The sequence below is a fragment of the Sinocyclocheilus rhinocerous genome, unplaced genomic scaffold (genome assembly GCF_001515625.1).
Source record: "Sinocyclocheilus rhinocerous isolate Xijiao unplaced genomic scaffold, SAMN03320098_v1.1 scaffold200, whole genome shotgun sequence".
Taxonomy (NCBI): domain Eukaryota; kingdom Metazoa; phylum Chordata; class Actinopteri; order Cypriniformes; family Cyprinidae; genus Sinocyclocheilus; species Sinocyclocheilus rhinocerous.
Genome location: NW_015641014.1, coordinates 1,397,875 through 1,413,945, shown reverse-complemented (window position 1 = coordinate 1,413,945; position 16,071 = coordinate 1,397,875). Strand labels below are relative to the sequence as shown.

General features: G+C 36.7%; 1 protein-coding gene across 1 annotated transcript in view; it reads left to right on the top strand.

Moving 5' to 3' along the window:
- The window catches only part of LOC107753654 (tyrosine-protein kinase CSK-like), a 55,632-nt gene that overhangs the window by 35,392 nt on the left and 4,169 nt on the right, over nucleotides 1–16,071 (top strand). Inside the window, exons 2-11 of the mRNA XM_016569861.1 lie at nucleotides 5,598–5,710; nucleotides 5,834–5,947; nucleotides 6,929–7,041; nucleotides 12,374–12,593; nucleotides 13,945–14,008; nucleotides 14,217–14,316; nucleotides 14,408–14,498; nucleotides 14,610–14,683; nucleotides 14,819–15,014; nucleotides 15,097–15,183. Coding sequence (XP_016425347.1) covers nucleotides 5,696–5,710; nucleotides 5,834–5,947; nucleotides 6,929–7,041; nucleotides 12,374–12,593; nucleotides 13,945–14,008; nucleotides 14,217–14,316; nucleotides 14,408–14,498; nucleotides 14,610–14,683; nucleotides 14,819–15,014; nucleotides 15,097–15,183 — 1,074 coding nt within the window. The 5' untranslated portion in view covers nucleotides 5,598–5,695. The remainder of the gene's footprint in view (nucleotides 1–5,597; nucleotides 5,711–5,833; nucleotides 5,948–6,928; nucleotides 7,042–12,373; nucleotides 12,594–13,944; nucleotides 14,009–14,216; nucleotides 14,317–14,407; nucleotides 14,499–14,609; nucleotides 14,684–14,818; nucleotides 15,015–15,096; nucleotides 15,184–16,071) is intronic.

Sequence of the window (16,071 nt, the reverse complement as noted above, 5' to 3'; positions counted from 1 at the left end):
GTTTCACTTACCGTCTGCAGTTCTGAATCATGACCGGGATCTTTTATAGCTGGGGCCGCTCCATCTTTCAGTATCAAACGATGTGCAAATCCAGCGTCGAACTGGGCCTTGTTTATAAAACGTTCGTCAACAAACAGACTTGTGAAACTCCGTTGCTGCTCCGGAAACACAAACTGTATCCACTGTTTACATAACGCTGGGTTCTTTAGGAAGCTAAACAAAGTTATCTTTCCCTTACAACCAAAGACACACTTCTTTGGAGACATTCTTCCCGAGCAAGTCCCGTGCAGCGCTGCCGCCGGATGAAGCGCGTTGATGGGCGCGATCTCGCTCTCACTTTGGTCGATGCGGGTGCGTTCTTCCGGGAGAAATGCCCATATAAGGAGTTCCACCCTCGTCTACGTCATAAAGAGCCACGATCGAAAAAAACTCTCCGAAACGTGTACGAACCCAGAAGTAAGATTTTTGACACAGAAATACTCTGTCATACGTCCAAATTGTTTTTTGAAACTTTGTAGGGCGGTGTGTGTGTGTGTGTGAGTGTGTGTGTGTTTTTGTGAAGCACTAGTGTTTGTGTCTCTATCCATTTATTATAAATGGAGAGTGTCAGCTGGCTATTTTTAGCAGCTTCCAAAGTCACATACTCTTGCACCTAATGCAATGAATGTTTAATCACTGTGTGCTTTGAAAAAATTCTGTTGAAACAATTTAGTTTGGACTGGATGCCCTCTTAAAGCTAATGTTAGGCTGTTTTGCAGTAGTAATTAAAGACGTTTTAAGTTATTGTTTTTTATTAGAGTATTTAAGCCGTTGTGTTCAGAACAGAGGGCCAAAAATAATGTGTTTTTTGAACATTAAAGCATGTCAACATATTCTGTTACACCAAATACACAAAATAATGATCTTTAAAAAAGCATCATATGACCCCTTTAATTATTGCCACAAAGTTTGGGTTTACTTTTCTTAGTTTGTGCTTAAACTAACAGGAAACATTAGCTTTGCTGTTATTTTGATGTTGCTAATAATTTCCACTCTGTTCTAATCAAATTTGTGTTTGAAATGTGAGGACTGTTGAGGAAAAATAATATAACTCAATTTTAAGTTTATCATGGTAAAGTTAGACATTCTGGCGGTGATTGTAAGAGTGATAAATGCATGTTGATGTCATATAATAGTTTCTTGAATAAAATATGCCTATTTTCCGATGTTTCTCTTTCTTTTTGGCATTATCGCCCGTGTAGACACATTTCATGATGGTAAGTTTAATTTACTTAATTATAACAATTGCAGCGTTGTTTTTAAACTTGTAGTCAAGCTATAACGTATTTGAAATTTATCATGCATGACTAAAATCATGCATTATAAATATCTTAGGTACCTTGTATACCAATTATATTTGTACTTATATTTAAATTTAATTAATCTTTAATCCTTATCCAGTAATCTGAATAACTGGAAAAGCACTGAAAAAATTTCTGTCATAGCCTTGTTAGTGCTCAAGTTACTCATGTGAAATTACATATAAGATTCTTAAGGATACTGGTGTTGTCCTTAAAACCAAAATGGATTCATTTGACCCAGCCTTGATAGAACCGGGTTGGAGCGTCCAGTTCTGGCATACAAAGACACTTTTGTCGAAGTCTGTGAATAAAAGGAAAGGCTTTGGTTCTACATCATACCTTCTGGAAACTTCCGCAGTCCCTGTCATCTTCGAGCCACCAGAGTTGCCTGGATTCAGTGCCAGTGAGCTGACCGCTGGCCTCCAGAAGTTTGCTGCAAGTTTTCAGATACTCAAGGAATGAAAAGTTCTCTTGTGCGAGGCGTAGCCCAGCCGATGCAGTCCTTAAACAATGATATCATTTGTAACGAGGGATTTGCCAAGGCACACCCCGAAATTGTTGCTGATCACAGAAAAGCCTCATTGATTTTGATTGGTGAATGCATTCCTCTTTGAATGTCAGCCTCTTGTTTTCTAAATGAGCCGTTTTTGTGGTTGGATGTTGCTCAGATTTGGCAGTATCCTGCTTTTTTGATGTGCTACACATTTTATTTGTCTGTGTGCATCAACTTTAGGTGTTTTCACATGATTGCATCATTTGTTTCCCTCTGTTATGGTTGTTTAGATTTGTCGGAAGGAGGGACTTTGTAGAAAACGAAGCGTTTGAGAGAGAGGCGGGGCATATAGGACCTACAATAATGTACAGTATTTGAAAAATAATGTGTTTTTTGAACATTAAAGCATGTCAACATATTCTGTTACACCAAATACACAAAATAATGATCTTTAAAAAAGCATCATATGACCCCTTTAAACTCAATAACACCATCTGGACGATTTCCACAGCTTAGTGTCAATGCGACAGTCAAATTATTTAATGCAAGTCGGAAATATGTTACTTCACATTTTTTCAAAGAGCCTGTTTACAGGGTTAGCATATTTCTATTTATGTTTCTAGGTGGTTGCTAGGGTGTTATGGGCAGATTCTTTGATGAAAATCAGTGGGATTTTTTTTTTTCGGTTGTACAATTTCAGATTGAGTTCTGCATCAAAGTGTATTGCATGAGGTTAGAGGGATTGTTCAAATCTCTACCGCAAGTATATGTGACAGATGATTTATGTGATGATGAGTAATAATAATGTATGCCTTAGCAAACAACACTAATAAAGTGTCCTGTTAAGCACAGGTATAGCTTCAAATGGCAAACAAGTGGATTATGAGAGTGAGATATTAATAGCTCATTGCTTTACTTGGCAAGTGCGGTAAAGACAGTTGGTTACTTAAATTGAAACAAAGTTTCTTCCTGCCACTTTTTGCAGACCACTTGTGGCATTATTTTATTGCACAGTTCATTTCTCAATCATTTCCCAATATATTTTTTTTATCTTAGTTTTGTTTTTTTATTATTCCTTTGTTTTGAGGTTTGTTTGTTTGTCTTGTTTTGTTTAGTTTTTGTTTTATCTTGTTTTTAAATTTTGTTTAGTTTCTCATTTAGTTTTTTTTTTTTTTAGTTCATTTTGTTTTGTTTATTTTTGTTTAGTTATTTTGTCTTGTTTTTGTTTAGTTTTCATTTTGTCTTATTTTGTAGTTTTTTGTTTTTATTTTTGTTTTGTGTTTTTAGTCTTCATTTTTTTGTTTTGTTTAGTTTTTATTTTATTTTGTGTTTTCTTAAAGCGCAACACTCAATTTTAATATTTAACTTGCTCCATGTCTCATCAAGGGGTTCTTGGCCTAAAAAACGCCGGTCTACTATGATACAAACAAAATGGTTTCATTAATGCATTAATCAGTGCTTAGGGGGAAGTCGTGGCCTAATGGTTAGAGAGTCGGACTCATAACCCAAGGTTGCGGGTTCGAGTCTCGTACCGGCAGGGATTGTAGGTGGGGGGAGTGAATGTACAGCGCTCTCTTCCACCTTCAATACCACGACTGAGGTGCCCTTGAGCAAGGCACCGAACCCCCAACTGTTCCCCGGGCGCCGCAGCAAAAAATGGCTGCCCACTGCTCCGGGTGTGTGTGTTCACGGTGTGTGTGTGTGTGTGTTCCAAGTATGGGTCACCTTCACGTCACTTTCACTTAATTCCTTGTACCTGTACTCAGGCATTTTGAAAAATAACTGTTAAAACTGACAAATTCGGACATATTTGAAATGGCAAGCTACTACAACGACAATTAGTTTCCTGTCTTTAGGTGATTCATGCTATTCCTATATTTCCTATTCCTGAGTATAAAATTAGGTAGTCCGAGCAGCAGGGGAAGACTGTTTTTAAAGGGAAGTGTGTTATATCCTCACTGTAAGGGCTTCTGTGGATTGCGCCGATGTTGGCGCCCCTTTTGCCGTCTGCTGCTCTAGCCAACACCCTTCAACCCATAGTGCTCATCACCCACCAACGCCTGCGTGCCAATACAGGAAGACCGTTTTAGTCTCGGCAGCTCAAACAGGAAGTGACTTCATGTTGTGGAGCTCGCTGCAGCTTTCAAGCCAGAGCTACTTTGCATTGAACAGATTGGCAGTCAGCGTTGGTTGACATATTAATGAGGTCAAGGCGCTCAGTGTCATATCATATGTAGTTCACAAGCACACCGCATGCACCGCGCTTCTTGTGAAAATAAGGTGGGAGGATTGAACCAGTGTGAATTTCACTGTTACACACAAAGAATGATAGAAAACTGTTGCAAATAGCTGCAAAAGGTATCAAAACCAATGTGCACAGTCTTTGAAGTAAACAAAACGGAGCCTGTTTACTTTCTTAATGACCATTCCTGGTTATATTGTGCACAAATTAATGGCACCGATGAATAAAATCAAGGCCCTCATCTTATTTTCGTTGAAATACATCACATTACGAAACAAAAATAGGTTGCGAATGCTGTTGCATGTTGACTTTTAAAGTTCTTTTTCTGTTTAAGAATATATAACTTGTTAGATTTCCGCCTACAACTTTCTGTTATTTTGTTCACTTCTAATGTAGAGCAGAAATGTTTCAGGTAAATTTGGTTTCTGCTTCCAGGTGCAGTTTAATTCCCGTAAGAAATCGTCCCTAACTGCCTGCTAATTTGTTCCCATGAGTGTTGTGTGAGGATGGCAGACTTGCAGGTGTCATTTGTTTTAGTTTAAGTTCAAGTTCAGTTCAGAAGTTTCTTCTCCCTACAAAACTTGTCATAGTGGAAAGAGAGCAATAATAACTTCACGTTGCTCATCACCACGAAAGTGAAAAGTTTTTTTTTGTTTTTTTTACTTCTCATTTCTGCTTTCTGGCGTTCTCAAGCTGTGGTGTGAGTTAATTTTTTCCATAGTAATATATTTTTATTTGTGCAACAGCACAGTTTTATTTAACCTCATGTTAACATGAAGAGACCAAAAGTCTCATAGCCAGATCTTTGAGTAAACCGTACTAGATCTAATCTAGTGGCCACTTGGACCAGAAGAATCAGACTGACATGTAAACTCTGACTGACTAGCATACTTATCTGAAATCTATAGACTAGCATGAAAAAGAAAAACAAATATTTCGTTTATTTAATTTCACATATTTAAATATAAATAATGGAAACAGTCTCTAAAAAGGAATGTACAAAAACCCTAAAAATGTGTGTGTGTGTGTGTACATGTGTATATATACTCTCAAAACAAGAAGTGACCTAATTTGTGATTATGGTCTATGTAGAGTTTCTGAGTATCTAAAAGATGTCAATTATTGGCCATATAGGTTCATCAGTATATTTAGCTTTAGTTAGAGGCTTTTCCAAGTGTAAAGTGTTACACGCTGCTCACGCTGAATATTTAACAGGCTTTTTGCAAGCCTGCTTGCTGCTCAGCCCTTCTTCCTGTCTGAGGCATCGGAAAATCTACAGCCGCCACTTCCCCTTTGAAAGTGTGTGTGCTTGAACAGTGTTTGCTGACATGCTTGGTACATCTAATTTTGAGTCATTGCTAAAGTTCATTTTCTGTATCTTTATTACTTGTAAATGCTTTTCAGGATTTAGCATTGAAGCGCATGTTCAGTGTTAATGTTATTTGAGTGTTTGATTAAATAGTATTGTTTTTTTTTTATTATTTAAAGTGCATCCAATAATGACTTTTTTTTGTATTCACAGATCTTTGGCCAGTTCTGGCTGCAGCTGTACGCCTCAGGCTCAGCTCTGATGTTACCGGCTGAAACGGGTCGACTGTGAGAGGACGATTTCTCTCAGTTATGTCTACCTTTGAGGTAACACAAACCTTGAAATGTTGCCATTTGGCTATAATGTGAATTATGAATTTAATTCATTTATACAGCATCCTGTGTTTGTACATCAAAGGCTTTTCCTTATATTTCCATTCCTCTCTCTAGACGATCTGGCCTCCCGGCACCGAGTGTGTAGCCAGGTACAACTTCCCTGGAACGGCCGACCAGGACTTGCCCATGTGCAAAGGAGATGTCCTTACTATAATTGGAGTAACTAAGGTAAATTTCTAAAATGAATGACAGACATTTTAAAGAGACATCATTTATACACCCTCATTTGAACTATCCTTTTAAATGTAAAATTTAAAAAATAAAACTTTGAATTTTTTTTTTTATAAACTACCAATTTTCATACACTACCAAAGGTTTGTGGTCAGTAAGATTTTTTCAGTGTTTTCAATAGAAGTATCTTATGGCTCCCCAAGGCTCTATTTATTTGATCCAAGATACAGTAAAAACAGTAATAGTGTAAAATATTATACATTTTTAGCACATTTTAAAATGTAATTTATTCCTTTGATGCAAAGCTGAATTATCAGCAGTCATTACTTCAGGCTTCAGTGTCACATGATCCTTCAGAAATCAGTCTAATATGCCGATTTGTTGTTCAAGAGACATTTGTATTATCAGTGTTGAGAACAGTTGTGCTTCTTAATATTTTTTGGGAATCGTTTTTCAGGATTCCTTGATAAATAGAAAGAATTTGAAATATTTTGAATATTTACAAACATTTACTGTGAATTTTTGATCAATATTAACTATTATTTCTGTGAATAGAAGTATTTTTTAAAAAATCATACCGACCCCAAACCTTTGAACAGTAGTGTACTTTTTAAGTGTTTGTAAATTTGCCAACTAAGTATATTTTAATGCAATACTTAACATAAAAAGAGAAGTTCAGCAGAATATTCACACTACTTTTACCGTACAATAAAAGTGTGATTAGAAACCAGTGACTGCCAAGGTCCCAAAATGGCTTAAAAATTGCTTTTTGTGAAGAACAGACTGAAATCTAAGTCAGTATTTGTTGAAATACATTTCAACTCCATTGAAAAGTGCAGCGTGAACATCCTGCTAAATATCTATTTCGTGTTTTACATAAGAAATTGTCATATGTGTTTGGAACAACATATGACAAAATAAATTTTAATTTTTGGGCACCTATTACTTTAAAATTTGTCTGCTGGTGCTTCCTTCCAGGATTCAAACTGGTACAAAGCGAAAAACGCAGCAGGACGAGAGGGTACCATACCAGCAAACTACGTTCAGAAGAGAGAAGGAGTGAAATCAGGCGGTAAACTGAGCCTTATGCCGTAAGTACATAGTTTATTTGCATGCTTTTTTTTATTTTTATACAAGACTGTTTGTCTTCACTGATCCTCACTTGAACTACGATAAGAGAGAGTGTTTGTGTGCGTTTCATACATACAAACATTATCGTGCTATATTTAGCATGTGTCACTGATATCATCACAGATCACTTACTACTGTATATCTGTAATAATACACAAATGTCTTCCTGTGTTCCGGTCCACCACAATAACCCAAGGACTCATTTGAATCGGCCAGCTGTTTAAAATAGAAGGAGAAATCAGACAGTTATACAAATGGCAGCACTCAGGCCAGTGGAAAAAGTCCATCTCTCAGCATCTGATATGCAAAGGCCAGAGACATGCATCACGATAAGGGTTCAATTGTAAGAGATGATATTCTTCAATTACTTGCTGTTTTTAGAAGGAACAATGGATATAATGACGCTGACGACACAGTTTTATTTAGCATGGCAATGCAGCGTCAAGTGAATCCTTCAAACCTGATGTATGGGATCTGGATGTCTGCTTTTAGCCATGTGTAATGGAAGGTTTCGTTTTAGATGTGTTTGGCTTTAGCAGATTGTGACGGTAGCAGTCGTTTTTTTGCCGTCTACTGCACAGCTTTGGTTTATTTTCGATGGTGTGTATGTATATGTGTGGGTAATTGGGAGATACAGATTGGATGTTTGTCATGCCAGGGAAGCCACAGAAGGGCCAGGCACGGCCAGCGCTCCTTTTGGAAGCCTGTAATTTAGCTTCCTTTTCTCAGTCTTGTGCACAATATTATGTATCTGAATCAGTGTTTCTTACTAAATTTTCCCGATAGCTGGGCCTAAGTACATACTAAACAAAACAATACTATTCTATGTGACACATTTTAGTGTTTTTAAAGTGAAATACCATTACAGGAGCACTGTTTTGGTGATTCAAAAGTATTAACACAAGTTCATGAGTTTGTTTTGACTGATTAATTAAAAGAACCAGCTCCTAAGAGTCATTATGAATCACACTATGTTTATTGTTCTAAAATGCTTTTATCCGAAGCGTCTTTCAAATGAGGAACCTCACAAACAATCAGTCATAATTTTTATATATATATATATATATATATATATATATTGCATTTATACTAAACTAAACAATAATACAGTGTATGTATTGGGATTTTCTACAGAAACATACAATTTATTAAAAAATATTCAGAGTATCTGTAACTGCTTCATTAGAAAATTATAAAGCATTTGACTGATTCAAATTGATAACTTTCATGAGTCTTTTTGACTGATTCATTAAAAGAACTGGCTCATAAGAGTCATTTGTGAATCTGAATACAGTGACTGAATTCATACTGTATTGGATTGAATTTATACAATTCACAACTGAGGTAAACTACAATTAGAAACAAAACAATACTATTTTCTGACACATTTTAATGTTTATAACATAAAAAATACCATTACAACAGCATTTTTTTTGTTTTTAGTGTGATTCAAAGTGTTAACTCACAAGTTCGCAAGTCTTTTTCACTTAATTCTCTTAAAGAAACGGCTAATAATCATTATTTTGTGAATTGGACTACATTTATTCATTTAGTATTTATCCAAACCAAATTTCAAACGAGGAGCATCACAGGCAATTAGACGATTTCAAATTAAAAATAATTTAATTTCTTTCAGTTCACACTGCATTTATACTAAAAAAAAAAAATGCTGTATGATTTTTGTAACATAAATAGGATTTTATGTAGAAAACTCAATATATTACAACAAAGTTCTTTACTGAATTTGTGATTTAGGGCTGCACGATATTGGAAAAACTCACATATATATTCATATATATTGCAATATGAAAAACAAAATCACCAGATGACTTGAATAGCTCTATTTGGAAAAAAATAATCAATGATTGGGGTGATTTTGTAGGTGGGTAAATCAGCATAGAAAATAAACAAATTATTTAATACACGAGTTTCACGATTTGAGTTGAATTACTGAAATAAATGAACTTTTCCACGACATTCTAATTTATTGAGATGCACCTGTAGACAAATTTAATAGAACAAAGATACAAATTAAATAAACTGCTTTATATTTTCAAGTAAGTCTAACAGTATTCAGGTACAGAAATTGAATAATCAAATGTAAAATAACACTGCATAGTCTTCATTGTATAAATTAAATCTAACAAATCTGTGTTAAAGCTAAAAGAAAGTGATTTTTCTCTCTGTGTTTTGTTGTTTGATTAAATGACACAGAAAGCCTCAGGAACATTAAACTGCTGTGAACCAATATACTGTTACACATCCATTTTCTTTCTCAATTGTTTACCTTCACCTAAGCCATAAGCAACTGTGTTTACAAGGATACTTGCAGAGACATGCATTTTGACATAGTTGTGAACAGAATTCAGTGTTAACGTGCATTTGCGGGGCTCTCACCATGTCTACACCGGACGCGAGTGGCACGACGTGACAAAATACTATAGAACCCATTATATGATGCTGTCTGACAACACTGGATGCGGCGCGTCACGACAAATCCCCGACAGTAAACGGATGCCTCATTTATGACAAACTGACACACAAAATTCAAATGATTTGAAGCGGGCGCTTTGTCGCGTCCATTGTTGACAGACTATAGATGTAGCGGCGCGACACGACAGCTGTCGTGTCTGGTGTAAACACGATGTCTGTGTGTGAGCAAAGAAAACGGTCAGTGAAAAAAATTTTGGCTTTAGTAGCTCTTCACCATATAGAACTATTTGCCGGCTCAGGGTACTGACCCACCAAAGGCCGTCCGATTAGAGACGAAACGAAGATGCACTTGTTTTATGAGAATAACCCATTTATTGTCACCACTCAACAGACTGTGTGGTCGTGGCTGTGGTCTTTTTTTGCATTCACGAACAACACTTTGTCCAAAAGGCTATCTTTAAACAGTCCAAAGACAATGATGTCGCAGAAACTTAATCGTCCGACCCGTATCCCACTGCACTGAACTTCAGTCTCTGTGAGGGCGGGGGAGATCATGTGGTCAAGGTTTCTGGACGCTGATTGGCTTAGGTGAAGTGGTCTGTGTATGTACGTGTCTCAACATGTAGAAGGAGAGATTTAAGAGAGAGGTTAGAATAATAAAAACCCATAGCCTTTTTTACAGTCAGTATACTAAACATCGCATATCCTGCGATGTGACTATCACGGATGCGCACATTGCGATATCGATGCTGAAATATATCGTGCAGCCCTAAGGTGTTTTTATGATTCATGTGTTTTTCAGATTCATGATTCAAAGTGCAACACTGATTCAAAATGATAACTTGTGGGTTCATGAGTCTTTTTGACCAATTCATTAAAAGAACAGGCTCCCCCTGTAGTCAAAAATGTTTGATCATCAAAATAACATATTTAAATGTTTTTTCTTGTGAAAATAATTTTCTCATGCCTTAAAATAGCTTGAATGTAACTCTACACCCTTGCCTCATTTACTATATGCAGATCTATGAATATACAAATTAGCCCTGCCTCCACTCAGTCACACCAGCCAGAGCCTCCTGATCCACGGGTAATGACTGATGAAACTAGGTTTTTACTAGCGGACAACTACAGTGGATACTGTAACATTCGTTAAAGTGAATTACTTGACGATGTTGTGTCCTCAAAATGCCTTGAAGACAATGCTTGAATGCAGCCAAGTTTGTGATTCCAATTCGCACCCGCGAGCATATGCGAGTGAAGTGCGGACGCCAATGCGGGAGAGGTGGGTCTGACTCCAGGCTACTTTTACACTGTTGCTGCAGGTTATTATTCAAGTTAGCGATTCTAAATACAAATAAATATGCGGTAACAGCTAGGGCTGGGTATCGATTCAGATGTCCCGATTCGATTCGATTTCGATTCGCAAGCTCTCGATTCGATTCGATTCTCAATTTTTTGATTACATTCCATGAATATAGTTTTAATACAAATGCTATTGATATTTTTCTAAAAAATGAACAGTAAACATTAGTGCTGTGTTCGATACATCGATACGACGTCGATACATCGATAAGACGATGTATCGTCACAGAGATTTGACGATACGAGTATCGATACAGCTGTCCCTGTATCGATATTGTGGCACGTGTGCAGCAGTGGACCGCGCTTAATTTGAATACAAGAACAACATTTAAAATTGAGCAGAAAAGTGCAAGGTTTCTAAAAAATAATGAATAGAGCATACTATATAGGCTATAACAAGGTTTAATCTAGCCGCAGAGGAACACAACTGATATAAAGAGACGTAATCCCCCAAACAGAGCTTCCCACTTGCGCAATACGGAAATATCTGCTAAGTGTGCTACTTATCTTTGTCAACCTGGCAACCATGTGCACGCGCGCTCTCTCTCCACTGTGGATAAACGGATTTCTGTTGTAACATCGCACAAGGTAAATAAGGGTGACATCTAGTGGAGAAGACTAATGATAAGATTCACGTTTATCAGATCTTGTTTTAAATATGTGCTGAAATAAATTTGCGGCTTTTGAGAATCGATATCGAATCGATGTCATTTTAAAAAACGATTAATCGAAAAATCGATTTTTTTTTTTGCCCAGCCGTAGTAACAGCACATGCCATCGTGAAAATAGTGAAAATATCAACAGCTAGCGAAACATCTACAGAAAAATATACCGGATTAACCTGGCTGCCTTCTCACTAGAACCCCTGCTTTGCAGCACAGTTCATGATATGCTAATGATACGATCCCTTGACGTGATTGGTTATTGATTTTTGTGACGTAGCAAAAAAAGGGCCGTTTCAAACCGCGTTTTTTGGACTGCCTTTGGGGAAACTTCAGTTTTAAGGAGAAAATACTCAGCAGTGGTGTTGATTAATGGATTGGCACATAGTTTGCCTAAAAGCATATTAAAAAGAACATATAGACAAATATGTTTTGTCTATATTGTCTAATCAACATAAAAAACTTGATTTTCACTACAGGGGGTAGCAAACCCTCTTATCCAAACATCACAAGCAGTTTGTTTTAATTAAAAAAATGTATCTCTGGCCTTTTCATCAGATAATGAATCAACGTGTCAGACTGATTCAAAACTAAAACTTCTGAGTTCCTGGGTCTTTCTGACTGATTCATTAAACGAACTAGCTCATAAGAGTCATTTGTTAGTAAGTGTGCAATTGTGTGATGCTTACAGATTTTATGCACTTTACACTTTATAAACTTCACCAACTGACTGAAAACTATTCTTCATCAGACCACAGCAACACAAAATATGCTTTGATATGACTTGTAAATGATGAACAGAGCAAACACATGTCTTTTATCTGTGGTCACTCAGATGGTTTCATGGAAAGATCACACGCGAGCAGGCCGAGAGGCTGCTTTACCCCCCAGAGACAGGCCTCTTCCTGGTGCGTGAGAGCACCAACTACCCCGGCGACTACACCCTGTGTGTCAGCTGCGACGGCAAGGTGGAGCATTACCGCATCATCTACCACAATGGCAAACTGTCCATCGATGAGGAGGAGTACTTTGAAAACCTCATGCAGCTCATGGAGGTGAGGGTTACTGGCTTATGACCTGCTTTAAGTTGTTGTTTTCGTAGCTAACAGGTCTATTTATGGTCTTATAGATTATTGTTAAAATACTTGTATAGTCAGCACAAGCACACTCCAAAGTTAGCCCAGCGGGTTCTGAAACCAACAGGCTTCTTCCTGAGAGTCCTCTCACTGCCTCGTCAACATTTTCAAATTGATCGCCACACACAGATACAAAAATAGCCCTAACAGGAAGTCAGTCCACATCAGACGCGCTGGCTACACAGATGAGCCAGAGAAAGCAAAATGAAATGGTAATTCTTATTAATTATATGTATTTATAGACTTAATATCCTAATGATTTTTGGCATAAAAGAAAAATCGATCATTTTGACCCATACGTTGGCTATTGCTACGAATATACCCGTGCTACTTGTGACTGGTTTTGTGCTCCAGGGTCACACATAGGCTTAAAAAGAACCGATTTACATAGATGTAGGATGTAAATGACTCATTTGTATAATTTTACATATCTTTTTTTTTAAATTATTATTCCACTGTCCATTGGCCTCATTAGGGATGGTCTGTGTGATTAACCAGTGATCCGCTCTCGGTTAGGTGTTGATGGTACTGCTCTGGTTATTTTCGATTGGGGTCTGGGTGACTTTAGTTGGGTTCTTCAAGTCTCTCCTCACCCTTTCTATTACGGAATTCCACACATTCTTTAGTGTAATTTTGGCTACAGTCACCCTCACTCTCTTTCTCCCACCCTTATAGCCTCAGCCAAACAGTTGTGGTCTTTCCAAAGAAGTGGACGTGTCTTAAACCGTCTACAATAAGCCTTTATGTTCATAGTGATTAAACGACCGCATATGATATTCTTCCCACACTCTTCCACTCGATAAAAATTTGTCAGAAAACCAGTGGAGAGATATTCAAAATAAAAGCTGTAAATTGATACCGTCCACTGTCGTCTGTAATGGCTCATTATGGCGGCGTTAAATGTAACAAATCTTTAAAAAATTACATTTATTCAGCAAGGATGCATTGAATTTATCAAAAGTGACAGTAAAGACATTTATAAAGTTACAAAAGATTTCTATTTCAAATAAATGCACTTTTGAACTTTCTATCTATCAAACAATACTGAAAAAATGAATCATGGTTTCCACAAATATATTAAGCAGTGCAGTTGTTTTCAATATTGATACGACATGCTTCAGTTCAGCATCAAAAATCCGCATATTAGAACGTTTTCTATCATGTGACATTGACTGGAGTAATCATGCTGAAATGTTTACATTTTACAATATTACTGGTTTTACTGTATTTTTGGTCAGATAGATGGAGCCTCGGTGACATATTTCATTAGAAACATTATCGAAATAGAAAAGAACTGAAGCTCATCCAGTCTATTGGAAAGGGAGAGTTTGGAGGGTACAGATTCTTTTTTTTTTTTTTTTTGTTAAGAAATAACATCTAGATCATTGAATCTAAATTAATTTGGTTCAGGGCCCAGATTTGACATCGTTTAGCTTATAAAAATGAACACAAATATATTAATAGCATCATAAACTACCCAGGCAGCCAGTAATTCATCTGAACTCGCAAGTGATAGAAAAATCTGCTCTTTTTGGTTCTTAGATGTGATGGTCGGAGACTACAGAGGCAAGAAAGTAGCGGTGAAGTGTATCAAACATGACGCAACAGCGCAGGCCTTCGTTGCAGAGGCTTCTGTCATGACGTACGTCCTCCCCGATTGACAGAGAATAAACAATAATAAGGCTTTTTATGTTTTTATATTTAAATATAAATATTCATGTTGACTGTTACAGGCAATTACGGCATAATAACTTGGTACAGCTGCTGGGGGTGATCGTGGAAGAGAAGGGCAGCCTCTTTATCGTCACTGAGTATATGGCCAAGGTCAGTGAGTGACCCAAAGCTGTTGACACAGAGAATAACTGGACGTATACATTTAATCTGGTCTGTAAATCATATAAATCATTATCTGAATGTCTTAATTTCTTTTTTCAGGGTAGTCTAGTGGACTATCTGCGCTCCAGAGGACGTAGTGTTATTGGTGGAGATCGTTTGATCAATTTCTCAATGTGCGTTTCTTTTTATCACATCTTTTAAAAACCTTGGCACTCATCCAGTTTTGTCTTATTAATGTAGTAATTCTAAAATTAACAAAAAATGTTTCAAAATGTTTTCTTCAATTATTTTCTTTCTTTATTTTGTAGGGATGTCTGCAAGGCGATGGAATATCTTGAGGCCAATAACTTTGTGCACAGGGATCTGGCAGCTCGTAATGTTTTAGTGTCAGAAGACAACATAGCAAAAGTCAGCGACTTTGGCCTCACCAAGGAAGCATCGTCTACTCAAGATACAGCCAAACTGCCTGTTAAGTGGACTTCACCTGAGGCCTTAAGGGAGAAGGTATGTTTTCTGCTTTTGTTTTAATATGTTTAGAGACATTTCTTGTCTTTTTTTTTTATTTCTACCTGTCTGTCTGAAACAGGCGTTTTCCACTAAGTCAGATGTATGGAGTTATGGCATCTTACTCTGGGAGATCTATTCCTTTGGTCGGGTACCTTATCCAAGAATTGTAAGTCTCTTCAAAACATGACAATTATTATTATTATTTATTTTTTTAATAATATTTTTTATTTGTAGTTGTTTTTCATAAATACAATTCTTATTTCTTTTACCTAATTTAAATTAAAACTACTAAAATAAATATAATATTATAATCAGTACATTTTAATCCAAATTCTATACACCTCAAAACAGTAGCATGACCAATAAAAAGTACATTTTTAATATTAATATTATTATTATTATTATATTTTATTAATAATTAAAGTGCCCCTATTATGGGTAATGAAAGGTTCATATTTTGGTTTTGGGAGTCCCCAGTAACAGTTTGACATGCATGCAAGGTCGAAAAACACTTTCATTGTCTTATAATATGCATTTATTTTTACCTTACTTGCTCAACCACTCCCAAAGGATTCGCTCAACGATTCATTTTTCCAAACCCCTCCTTTGTGTGACACTAATCTGCAGTGATTGGTCGACTGGTCTCATTTAATTTCATCATGTCTGTAATGCCTGATAAAGCAGCGTTTGTGAGAGCAGTGCTGCTTTGTGTACAGCGTTACCGGGGAAACTGCTATTTTACCGCTCCTAAAGCGGCACCTAGTGGCAAAGAATGAATTTGCATTTCATTCAGACCAACTCGAAAAGACCAACAAGTGGGCGGGCAATATGCTAATGTTTCATGTTGATGTCAACATGAAACGGCTTGGGATTCGGTTTAAAAATGACTCGTTTCAATGATTCAGAGTCGACTCTTTCTTTTGAGAGACAATAACTTTATACACGGTGCACTTTCAGATTTAAAACTTTGCAGGATGTTTTCATTCACTTAGAGCTGTGTTACACACTGCATGAAAGGTAATTTTCAAAAATCCATAATAGGGGCACTTTAAAC